Source organism: Euprymna scolopes, chromosome 14 (genome assembly GCF_053919585.1).
Source record: "Euprymna scolopes isolate OS-2025 chromosome 14, ASM5391958v1, whole genome shotgun sequence".
In the NCBI taxonomy this organism is placed as follows: domain Eukaryota; kingdom Metazoa; phylum Mollusca; class Cephalopoda; order Sepiida; family Sepiolidae; genus Euprymna; species Euprymna scolopes.
Window position 1 is genome coordinate 80,845,656 of NC_136495.1, and position 14,125 is coordinate 80,859,780.

Here is a 14,125-nt window from a genome sequence, read left to right on the forward strand (position 1 = left end):
TTAAGCTTTGAGAGTTAGCTTTCATTTAATTTTTATAGACAAAGATGTATTTTATGCTTCCATAAATTCCAAATGTGTTCTAATTTCAGGAAAATCGTAAGAACTTCAGTATATCTTAAATAATATGGGACTAAAACCCGCCCGGCAATATGCTTTAACCCGGCAACATCAGGAATATACAGTTAATATAAAATAAACATCTAAAGTTTTTTTTTTTTATTTTAGCAAAAAAGTCTGAAGAAAAAGACCAATTATAACTGTTGGATTTTCAATTATAAGGAAACTGGAAATCATTGCATAAACATAAATCAAAAGGGACTTTTCTTTTTCATCGACATGACTTCTGCTAAAGAGAAAGCAGAAGTCAAAATGACATAATTTTAATGAATTTAACCAATTTGTATTGAGATTCAGTTCACATGTGGCAAATTTGAATAAAGCCACTTAGATGATCACAAGAATGATAGCAAACATATTCAGAAGATTTGCTGATAATTTAGTTAACATGAGATTTTTTCTTTTTACTAATGAGTTACCATTTTCTTTTTTTTTTTTTTTTTTTTTACACAGTGATCACCACTTATCAAGGCCCGGAAGCCACTCAGGGATAAGGGTTATTGCAAGTACATTACGTTAGTGTGGAGATTTGATGAAGTGTTTACTTAAGGGGGCGGTTCATTAGGAATTTGTTAACATTGGACTTTAAGACATCCAAGTTGTAGTCCGGTGGGAAGCAGGCAGACGGAACAGAGTTCCACAGGCGTGCAGTTCTAAGAAAGAAGCTTTGTTCATGGAATCCGCGTTTTGATTTAGGCACAGATATAGAGTGGGGGAAATTTTTCACAGTGGATTCAGCTAGACAGGTGTTTTTCGTGAAAGATTGGCGAGGGGGGACCAGAGATTGGAGTTCAGACGAGCACCTGCCATGGAAATAACGGTAAAACAAGGATAGGCTCGCAACGTCTCTTCTGTGGGAGAGAGGTTGCAGGGTAGAGAAAAGGGCATCCCCCACTAAGCCACGAAGTCTATTTTGTACTCTGTCAAGGCAGGATAGGCTGTTTTTAGCAGCTCCTGCCCAGATATGGCAACAGTATTCCATCCTTGGACATACTTGGCTTTTATATAGATATAGAATTGCATCAGTAGTGAGATATCTTCTCGAGCGGTAGAAGGATCCCACCATCTTTCCAGCGACCTTGGCAACAGACTTGATGTACGTGTTCCATTTCAGATCAGGAGTAAAGGTCAAACCCAAAAGCTTGTCAAAACACGGGGCCTCACCCAGACGAGAGCCATCTATCACAATTGATGCCAGATGGGGATCAGAGCGTTGATGATGTAAGGATAGGAGTTTGGTTTTGGATGCATTAAAGGTAACCAGCAACATCTTCCCCCACTGAACCACGTGCTCGAGATCAGAGGAGAGAGAATCAGAGAGAACTTTGTCATTTACAGCCTTTGATGTGTTGCCGTAGATGGTCGTGTCATCAGCATAGATATCAAGGAAAGATTTTAGTATGTGTTTTGGGAGATCATTGATGTAGATCAGGAAGAGAGTTGGGCCCAGGATTGACCCCTGAGGGACTCCAGCATTTATATTGCAGGCCTCCGATTTTTGTCCATCTACCACTACTCTTATGAGCCTATCGGAGAGAAATGATTTAATGATTGAGAAAACATTTCCAGTTATACCGTAGCTGGAAATCTTGTGAAGTAGACCCTTATGCCATACCTTGTCGAAGGCCTTTGATATGTCAAGAGCAATTGCCCTAGAAAGGAAGCCTTTGTCAAGAGATTCACTAATCCTGTGGGATATAACCGTCAGCACATCTGCGGTAGATCTTGCAGAGCGGAAACCATATTGTGTGTCACTAAGAAGGTTATTCCTGCTGAGGTGGTTGACTATTTCTCTATTTAATATGGATTCCAGCAACTTACTCATAACACACAGGAGACTTATTGGTCTGTACTGAGAGGGAGAAGACACTCAAGGATAACGGTTGATTTTATCACCTCAATTTTGTTTTGAGCTGCACATGTAACTGTGAAGCAAAAGTTGCACAATTTCCAGCAATACCTCTCCTGAATTGACACTGCTTGATTCCAATAGCAAGGAGAAGTCTAGGATGATTAAAAACAATTCCAAGATAAGTGGAGAGCACATATAGCACCTGGTATTCCCAAACGGTTACCCATTTAATATTGACCAAGCTCAATGTCACTTAACTATAATGATCTGATGGGAACCAGTGTGTCAGTGTGATCATGCAACATAAGGGTTGAATGAATATTATGAGAGGATTGAAAATCTTTACGGATCACCCACTCAAAATAAAAGCCAGAAATTCTGCCTCCTTTGTCAGAAATATTGCTCATAGAATGTAAGGACTAAAGGACAAAATATGGGCAGCTGATAGTTATGAGGTTGTCAAAAATTCAAGGTCCACTTTCTACTCCAAGATTTTACAAATGAAGTGACTGTTTCCAAAAATATTAAATTAAATAATAAATCAATTTTACAGTTGAAGTTAATTCTTCATATTAATAAATTTGAATTAGTTTCTGCTGAATTTAACAGAATTATTTAATGCCAATGTTTAAAACCATTCTTTTTTCTTTTTATTAACATAAAAACAAGAAAAAAAAATTATTTGAGAGAACAACTAGCACAGAAGTTCCTCGGATAAATTCTTTGGGGTAAACATTTACACTCCCTGTCTTTCCTCTTCAAAATGGCTGCTCTTTTTGCAAGATCTTGCAGAAATTGAATTGTCTTTCACCCTAGGACACTTGAAGTTAAAAAATCAACTTTGAAATCTAGTGGGAGATGTTCTCTTCTCTCTTCCGTGCAACCCCTTTCTCGAGGAAGAAACGGTGCTAGTCTTTCTCTACTCCATTGTTATTTTTATGGCAGGTGCTTGACTGAGCTCCAATCTCTGGTTCTCACCTCACTATAAAACATTTCTAGTAAAAACTCGTGTTGCTACAACCACCATAAAGAATTTTCCTTTCTTCCTCTTTATATACCTAAAACTAAACGGGACTTTTATGAACAAAGTTTCTTTCGGAAGAATTTCCAGCAGACTACAACTTTGTTCAATATAAATAAATTCTTTAACCTGTCCAGTTCAATAATCAAATTCTAACTATTTCACCTATCATTTCCAGTCCTCTCAAAATTGTTCATCATTAACTAACACTGCCATTAACTGTTATCCTTGAGTAGCCTTTGGGCCATGAAAAGCGGTGACTTATAAGTAAAAAGAAAAAAGTAAAAAGAAAAGTAACAAAAAAAAAAAAAAAAAAAAAAGATATTAGTTGGAAAATATATCAGTTTTGTAAGGCTGCATATTTTGGAGACTTTACATTCCTCCCCACTCCACATCGAAGAAACTATTTCCGAATCGACTGCTGGAGATACAAAATAAAAACATGTAACAGTAAGTGGTGTCCCACTTTCTATTTAATAAAGCAGAATGGTAATGTCGTTAGGGTATTTACTGCGACCTCAATCAAAATGTAATGGTTGCAATTGTGAGAGAAACCCAGCCGCATCCAAACCATGATTAGTATCGTTAAGAGCTACATCATGTGGGAAACGATCTGATCAAAGTTGTTTGTTGTATCCAAGTTCTTATATTTATTTATACAACCAGTTATATTTATTTATACAAGTTATATTTATTTACACAACAAGTTATTATATTTATTTACACAACAAGTTATTATATTTATTTACACAACAAGTTATTATATTTATTTACACAAGTTATTATATTTATTTATACAACAAGTTATTACATTTATTTACACAACAAGTTATTACATTTATTTACACAACAAGTTATTACATTTATTTACACAACAAGTTATTATATTTATTTATCCAAGTTATTATATTTATTTACACAACAAGTTATTATATTTATTTACACAACAAGTTATTATATTTATTTACACAACAAGTTATTATATTTATTTACACAACAAGTTATTATATTTATTTATACAACAAGTTATTATATTTATTTACACAACAAGTTATTATATTTATTTATAAAACAAGTTACTATATTTATTTACACAACAAGTTATTATATTTATTTACACAACAAGTTATTATATTTATTTACACAACAAGTTATTATATTTATTTACACAACAAGTTATTATATTTATTTACACAACAAGTTATTATATTTATTTACACAACAAGTTATTATATTTATTTACACAACAAGTTATTATATTTATTTACACAACAAGTTATTATATTTATTTACACAACAAGTTATTATATTTATTTACACAACAAGTTATTATATTTATTTACACAAGTTATTATATTTATTTACACAAGTTATTATATTTATTTACACAACAAGTTATTATATTTATTTACACAACAAGTTATTATATTTATTTATACAACAAGTTATTATATTTATTTACACAACAAGTTATTATATTTATTTACACAAGTTATTATATTTATTTACACAACAAGTTATTATATTTATTTACACAAGTTATTATATTTATTTACACAAGTTATTATATTTATTTACACAACAAGTTATTATATTTATTTACACAACAAGTTATTATATTTATTTACACAACAAGTTATTATATTTATTTACACAACAAGTTATTATATTTATTTACACAACAAGTTATTATATTTATTTACACAACAAGTTATTATATTTATTTACACAACAAGTTATTATATTTATTTACACAACAAGTTATTATATTTATTTACACAACAAGTTATTATATTTATTTACACAACAAGTTATTATATTTATTTACACAACAAGTTATTATATTTATTTACACAACAAGTTATTATATTTAGTTATGCAACAAGTTATTATATTTATTTACACAAGTTATAATATTTATTTACACAAGTTATTATATTTATTTACACAAGTTATTATATTTATTTACACAACAAGTTATTATATTTATTTACACAAGTTATTATATTTATTTACACAACAAGTTATTATATTTATTTACACAACAAGTTATCATATTTATTTACACAACAAGTTATTATATTTATTTACACAACAAGTTATTATATTTATTTACACAAGTTATTATATTTATTTACACAACAAGTTATTATATTTATTTACACAACAAGTTATTATATTTAGTTACACAACAAGTTATTATATTTATTTACACAACAAGTTATTATATTTATTTATACAACAAGTTATTATATTTATTTACACAACAAGTTATTATATTTATTTACACAACAAGTTATTATATTTATTTACACAACAAGTTATTATATTTATTTACACAACAAGTTATTATATTTATTTACACAACAACTTATTATATTTATTTACACAACAAGTTATTATATTTATTTACACAACAAGTTATTATATTTATTTACACAACAAGTTATTATATTTATTTACACAACAAGTTATTATATTTATTTACACAACAAGTTATTATATTTATTTACACAACAAGTTATTATATTTATTTACACAACAAGTTATTATATTTAGTTACACAAGTTATTATATTTATTTACACAACAAGTTATTATATTTATTTACACAACAAGTTATTATATTTAGTTATACAACAAGTTATTATATTTATTTACACAAGTTATTATATTTATTTACACAACAAGTTATTATATTTAGTTACACAACAAGTTATTATATTTAGTTACACAACAAGTTATTATATTTATTTACACAACAAGTTATTATATTTATTTACACAACAAGTTATTATATTTATTTACACAACAAGTTATTATATTTAGTTATACAACAAGTTATTATATTTATTTACACAAGTTATTATATTTATTTACACAACAAGTTATTATATTTAGTTACACAACAAGTTATTATATTTATTTACACAAGTTATTATATTTATTTACACAACAAGTTATTATATTTATTTACACAACAAGTTATTATATTTATTTACACAACAAGTTATTATATTTATTTACACAACAAGTTATTATATTTAGTTATACAACAAGTTATTATATTTATTTACACAAGTTATTATATTTATTTACACAACAAGTTATTATATTTATTTACACAACAAGTTATTATATTTATTTACACAAGTTATTATATTTAGTTATACAACAAGTTATTATATTTAGTTATACAACAAGTTATTATATTTAGTTATACAACAAGTTATTATATTTATTTACACAAGTTATTATATTTATTTACACAACAAGTTATTATATTTATTTACACAACAAGTTATTATATTTATTTACACAACAAGTTATTATATTTAGTTATACAACAAGTTATTATATTTAGTTATACAACAAGTTATTATATTTAGTTATACAACAAGTTATTATATTTAGTTATACAACAAGTTATTATATTTAGTTATACAACAAGTTATTATATTTATTGTATTAACTAGAACATACTAAAGTGGGAGTTGTTCGTCTAGCCAATAAACACTGTTGGCTCTCCAGATCTAAACTCTGCATTAATACATTAATATCTTATGTTCCAGTATTTATGTATATGGATCAGTTCATCATTTCATTTGTGGGTAATTTCACACAACATTTATGAAGATTCAAATCAAGCAAAATATTTACTATTAAACTTTATGTCTAGAATAGTGATGGGACGATTCTAAAATTTTTCCTCATGCTAATACAATTACAGATTCTGTTCTAAATCGCGAACTGCAATAGAATTACTGATTCCGCTTCTGTTTTTGTGAAAATTCCTAAATAATAAATCATAGATTTATTGCAGTTTTAAAATTTCAAATTTACTTTACCCCCTTCCTGTGTAATGTCTGCATATATTTTCACAAGCATAAAAAATAGGGCTTTCTGAATATTTTTTCTCAAATTTTTTCCTGGAAATTAATTGAAAATTGTGAGACAAGATTACAAGATTTGTTTTTCTTTTAAAACAAAACAGATTTGCATTTGTCGTTGACAAAATTCTATAAACATGACATATTTTGGTTTGGCGTGATTCTGTAAACTGACAAAAGTTTGCGAATACTTCTTTCATTTGCACCCATTCTTCTTTAGAGCTCATTTAAATGTATCTACAAATTTTGTCTGTCTGTTCGAGCTTGAGTGGTATACTAGCATTGTCACATGATGTATAAATCATTGTAAGTTGAAAAAGAAAAGCACGCAGTAGAGTCAGATTATTTTGTATCCTTTCTTCTTACGACAAATGTTTACTCTTTACATAAGCAGCAGCAGTCCTTTTTCCTCTTTCTTCTCTAACCAACAACAAAATAGCATGCAAACAAGGTGGCATCCACAAACCCAAAGACATCTGTTGAGCAAAAAAAGCTATCTTTTATTCTGTTACTTTGGACTTCTAACAATGCTTAAATTTGCATAATTGCATTATTCTTGTATCTGAAAGGTTCCAGATTTGCCTGCTGCTGTTTCCCTACAGCGGACACATGCCAACCATGGCCGTTTATTTCTATACCTCTCCACACCGTTAACATATCATCCTAAAAATCTGGGATTAAATTTTTAAAAGAAAAATAAAAAAATCATTTTCCTACCTCTGCATGTTGTCCAGGTGTTAAAACTTTTTCACACTGATCACAACGAAGACAACTTGGATGCCATTCTTTTCCAAGAGAAGTTTTCCGCTCAGCTGAAATAAATAACATATATAAATTTATACTAGCAACTGAAAGCTGCTCTCTCGGTGGTGTGACAATAATATCAGATCGAAAAGGGTTGATGTGAAACCTGTTTTTTCTAAAAATGATAAACAATGATGTAATAATTTGATAACTGATAATTAAATTCTATTAAAAGAACAGCAGTCGTGCCTGTCTGATTATCAGTATAGGACGAAGCATAACAATATCTGAAGACTCCATTCTACTCATCCAATGAATCCATGTCGTGATGACAAAACATTGGTTTTAGCATAAGTACAAAAAATGTTAATCTTTTTGCCAAAGATTTTATAATGTATATAATTACTTGATTATGATGATGATTGCCCATCGCTTGTGAAGATGACCGTGATCATACAATTGTTCTGTGGGTTAAGAGATGACTTGTTAGACCAATTCAAACTCTGAAGTATTTCCTGCATGTTGGACACCTGTTGGATTATTCTGTAGCTGAGATACTGCTCTGTCTTTTCTAATGTCACATTTTCTCTTGCATTCTTCATTGCATGCGGATTCAGCAATTGTAGTCCCTTAATGATAATGAAATCACTGTGCACTCAATGCTTGGCAGGTGCATTGCAATTCATCAAAAGTGCATGTACATGTGTGTTCATGTCTACAGAAGAAAAGAGGAAGCATATCGGTTGTAAAGGATGCAATGTCTCAGCAGCCAACAACTGATGCAGTTTGTTCCATACTTCCATAATTCTGATCGTGAAAAAATGTTTCCAAAAGTAATAAGGATTGTGCTGATTTATGATTTTGTGTCTCCACGTGTGTTACACACATGCAAATCAAAAAGGCTCACAAGTTTGTTGTTTATGAATTTTTGAGATAAGGATTGATAATTTTTATTATTTGGATTATTCGAACTACTGTTCTCATCTTGAGTATTATCAGCACACTATTTCAGTCAGCCTTCTTCAGGTGTGTCTTGTCAAACTCAGGAATCTGCATGAACCCTTATTTAATCCATGGGGTAGCATGCTCTTGTTCCATTGGCCATGACTAGAAGTCCTAAATAATTTGCAACTGTATTTCAGTGTCCCCCACACTGAAGATTGAACCTACGATTTCTAGAAGAGTGCAAATTACAACTAAATTTTATCAAGCACTTTATCCACTATGCTACAGGTTTGCCAGTTTGAAGCTTCAATCCTCAGCGATACGAAAAATATGATTCTGAATTACTTAGGATTCCTACCCAGTCAACGTTCTGTTTGAAATTCCATGCAAATTCTAAAGTTCAACAGAAAGACTTTAGAGTTTGACAAAATACACCTGAAGAAGGCTGGAGATTACATCGGCTGAAACGTTGTTCAATTAACTCAAGCTTGTTGTTTGCAAGATGATTAATAATTTTATGAGTGTTTACAAGATGATTCATAATGTTATGAGTGTTTACAAGGTCAGTTGCTGGACGTCACAATTTCAATAAATCCGAACCACCAAAAAAATAATCTGAAAATTTTGTGTGGAATTAATATTCAAAATATTCCCCTCACCTCAGAAAAATAAATTAATTAATTAAAGTTACTAACATTTTAGAGGTAGAGCAACATGTTATAAAAGTTGGCGAAAAATTCTTTTCAACTTCCCCAAGTACTTCCTGTACTAGGGATAGATAACTTGCCAGTACTCCCTGTATCAGGGACAGATAACTCCTAGGTACTATTTCAACACAGAAGTAGATAACTTATCTATACAATTATGATTTCAGACATTCAATAATCAATATACCTCTCTCACAGCACCCAGAGTTCAAGCAGTTGTTGAGGTGCCTTTTTCTCTGTTGACTGTGGTGTATTGTACTGTGCAGTCCTAGAAGGTGACTCTCTCAGATTTGGTCTTCTCACCATTGAAGAGGTTAATCGCTTGAGGCGACCCTATTAGGAAATGCTAATGGGACTGCCCGGGCATTTTTTGCAGATCAGAGTGGTTTTCCTCTATGGCAGTGTTTCTCAACATTTTTATTTTCATGGAATCATTCCAATAATAGTGATGTCCTGTGGAACCTCTATTGAAGAAAATATTTTGCACTCTTATTTATTTCGCGTTCATAATGCAAGGATTATATTTCTTTTTGTAACCAGTTTAAAAGACTGACAGACTGCTGAAATCAGTCTGTATTCATCAAGCAAATTACTTGGTTTCACATAGTTTTATGTCCTCTGACCACTAAGTAAATGTTTTGACTTTACTCAATGCATTTTGCAAATATATTCTGTGATTGTTATACTTGTTTTTTTAAATGATGTGATAGCTTGAAAATATTGTTATAATATCCCCAAATATGTTGTTATAATATCCCCAAAAATGTTGTTATAATATCCCCAAAAATGTTGTTATAATATCCCCAAAAATGTTGTTATAATATCCCCAAAAATGTTGTTATAATATCCCCAAAAATGTTGTTATAATATCCCCAAAAATGTTGTTATAATATCCCCAAAAATGTTGTTATAATATCCCCAAAAATGTTGTTATAATATCCCATATAAACATTGTTATAATATCCCAAATAAATATTGTTATAATATCCCAAATAAATATTGTTATAATATCCCAAATAAATATTGTTATAATATCCCAAATAAACATTGTTATAATATCCCAAATAAATATTGTTATAATATCCCAAATAAATATTGTTATAATATCCCAAATAAATATTGTTATAATATCCCAAATAAATATTGTTATAATATCCCAAATAAATATTGTTATAATATCCCAAATAAATATTGTTATAATATCCCAAAAAAATATTGTTATAATATCCCAAAAAATGTTGTTATAATATCCCCCAAAAAATGTTGTTATAATATCCCGAAAAATGTTGTTATAATATTCCCAAAAATGTTGTTATAATATTCCCAAAAATGTCCAAAAAATATTTCCATTCTTGTATAAGAATATTAGGTTAAAAAGATATGGACACCTATATGCACAAAAGTATTTCTTGAGGGAACTTTCGACAAACTCTTGTGGAACTCTGGTTGAGAAACCCTGCTCTATAGTGCTAGCTTTTTAAATCCCACTTTCTCAACCTTGTGTCACATCTTCCTATATGAAAGAGAGAGAAATACACTCATAAGGAAGAAGTCTAAAAAGGATTATTACATAATTAACAGATTATTTATAGAAATTATCAGTTGGTATCATGAACCTATTTTCTAGTGGTATATATATATATATATATATATATATATATATATATATATATATATATATATATATAATACAATTTCAAGGGTCAAGAAAAAGAATAGATATGATTAGTTAAGATCCCAGATTAAACGAATTATATTTACTAAGTGGCAAACAATGAGTTCTTATGTAACGATTAAATCTGTCATGGCGACCTCAAAATGTCGTAAATGATCAGCAGATTATCTTTAAGCTAGTGTTTAAATTGATTCAAATCATTAATTACACATGAAAAATATAAATACAAACACATGTGAGCCTGGGGGGGGGGATAATGGTGTCTAACGATTCTGTATCATTCCAATCATGTCATCCTGCTTTGTTAACACGCAATGTATCGGTAAATGATTAAAATAATTTTTTTTTTCATTTTTTTTTTTTCTGAGTTGCACAATTTCTAGCAATACCGGTGTAAAAAAAACACAAAAAAAAAAAAACGATAAAATCATAAGAACAAAAATCTGTGAAGCTTAGATAAGTAGGTCCCGCAGACAAGCCTCGTTCTGACATTTGGAAAATTTAGGTTAACAACCGGTGAAGCTACCGAAAAGTAACCCTTTTGAATGAAGATGGAGTGCTGCTTAAAGAAGTAGGTTCAGCAGACGAGCCTCGTTCTGAAAAATATGAATAGTTACATCACGTGGCATGTAACACCGGTGCTGCTATCATTATTGACCCTTTGAATGATGGATATAGAAAGCCTGAGCCAAATAGTAATAAATGTTCAAAATTTCTTAAAAATTTTTCTTTGATTCTTTGAATTGTTTTTTAGCTTTTTGTTTTTAGCTTAACTTGCTTTTATATTTCACCAGTTCGTTTTTTTAGTAATACATGCTTCTCCACATTAAAAACCGACCTTGTATCTTGTGAGAAATTTCTTTCTCACACAACTCAATTTCCTCCCTGCAGAAACAAATGAATTCCACAAACAAAAGCCATACCTTTAAACTCAAAATTTATTCACAATGTAACAGCAATGAAAGTTCTTTGGTTCTGGTATAGTCCTTTTGCAAAACGGTGGCCCGATTTGCTCCCATGCGCATGAAGCCTTTAGTTCGAATTCCTATTGTTGGAATGTTAGTTTGTTGTTCCTTTGGAAGAATCCATGAATGTTCATGGTGAATTTGGCAGGAATGGTGGCGCCTATAATTAGGCATAATGTGATCTCCTTGGGACTCAAGATGAAATGAGATAAGATCCAATATTTGGTAAATAAACATGTAAAACAGTTCCTGAATGTCATCCTCAATTAGGATAAATACAGCAATAGAAGTTGCCTCTGCTTGTAGAGATATGTCCTTCGTTCACCAACTGTTTGGTGTTCATGAAGGAATTGTTTTGACTCCCTCAAGAGAGAGAACCGCTGTGTTGAGTCTATCTCGATGCTGAATTTCTGTTAGACTGAAAATTAAAAGCACAATACAAAAAAGGACGCCAAGCAACTTACTTAACTCATTCAAAATTAAACAATCATGGACCGACTACTAGAACTGTGTGGCCGGCCTAAAAGAAAGATGGCGGTTGTATGTGGAATTTCTCACATACTGCAAAGGAGGAGAGGAAAAAGTAATGGATAATCATTACTTTTCCCCAATACAAGTTAATTAATAAATGGTCGGATAAACGACAAATAGCAAGTTAATCCAATAAACATAAGTCTTAACTCAGGCAAATTTATAATTTCAATATGTTTTAATTCAGTTTAATTTCTTAACTTTAATATGTTGATTTGTTGACAATTCAAATTGAGATTCAATAATTATAATTTAATTCAGTTAAACTTTCTTAATATTAATATATGTGTGCCACTGTCTGTTGTCAATTTTCAGTTTAAACATCAAAATTCTCATGCATACAGGCATTAGCTAATTTCCACTATATAGACTGACCTGAGGAGCTTCATCCTTACAATAAGAACAAAGCCATTTCCTTAAGGTATCTTGCTGAAATGGTACCAGTTGTCACAGGAATTGCAGCACACCATTGGTGATGTTCCATCATTCGGAACAGAACAGGTTGGACAGAAAAAGGGACCTCCTTCTTCTATAAACTCAGTTGATGCAATATCATCATTGCTCTTAATTTCCAAGGGCACAAGATTTTTTAAGGAATGAACCTGTTCGCACCCATCCTTAAGAACAACCGCAGAACGAACATTATTGTCGCTTCCAGGAATTAATTTAATTATTTTACCAAGATTCTGATTTTGTTGGGGGTCGTAATAAGTACTATCTCTCCAACAGATAACTTGGGGGCACAATTGCTCCCGATTTTGGCATCAACTTCTCTTAATGAAAAGAGGTAATCATTATGCCAGATACGATTGAATTTTTTAACAAATTTATTCCTCATTTCAAGGGAATGTAATAAGGCAGTCCTATTTGGGGGGTCAGGACATAATTCAGCATCATAATTAGCAAACGAGGTTGATATCCTGTTTGAAGAAAATGATTCGGAGTTAAAAAAGCAATATAAGTGAGACGTCTGTCATTTATTGCCTTTTGCACATCAGAAAGTGCAGTCAGAAATTCAAAATAATCCAACTTTCTTCTGCCCAACAGTTTCCTCAAACATTGCTTGACAATTTTAATTAGTCTCTCCCAGGCTCTCCCTTGCCAGGCTGAGTAAATGAGAATTGTTCGATGGATGATGTGCATGGATTTAAATTGTTCCTTCAGCTCGTCCGATTCGAGCACGTTCGACAACAATATTCTGGACACAACAAAAGATTTTGCGTTATCGGAATATACATGCATAGGGATACCAAATAAACTGGTAAACCTAACAAAGGTCAGCATGAAAGAGCGGGTGCTCATGTCCGGCAATAATTCTAAGTGAATCGCACGCAAACTCATGTGTGTAAATATGTACATTTTAACTTCTACCCCTCTAACTTTTATCGAAAATTGACCGGCAAAATCCACACCAACTTGTTTGAATGGGTGAACAAAGTTCACCCTATGAATAGGCAATAGTGACCCTGCAGGTGCCTTACAAGGCAGAGCATTTACTTTTTTTACATACAGTGCAAGTGTGCACAAAGACTTTTATGGCTTGTCTCCCCTGAGGGATCCAAAACCCAGACAGCCTTAACTTACTGAGGGTTGAATTAATCACCATGTGGCAACAGTTAAGATGAGCTTCCTTAATTGCCAGTTTTGTTAAATAATGATTTTTTTCCCAACAAAAGGGG

General features: G+C 31.0%; 1 protein-coding gene across 10 annotated transcripts in view; it reads right to left on the minus strand.

The window, feature by feature from the left end:
* LOC145293116 (uncharacterized) overlaps positions 1-14,125 on the minus strand; it is a 327,847-nt gene that overhangs the window by 243,409 nt on the left and 70,313 nt on the right. For all 10 annotated transcript variants that reach the window (XM_080139507.1, XM_080139503.1, XM_080139504.1 and 7 more), the window contains one exon: positions 7,597-7,691. In XM_080139507.1, the coding sequence (XP_079995633.1) occupies positions 7,597-7,691 (95 nt within the window). The remainder of the gene's footprint in view (positions 1-7,596; positions 7,692-14,125) is intronic.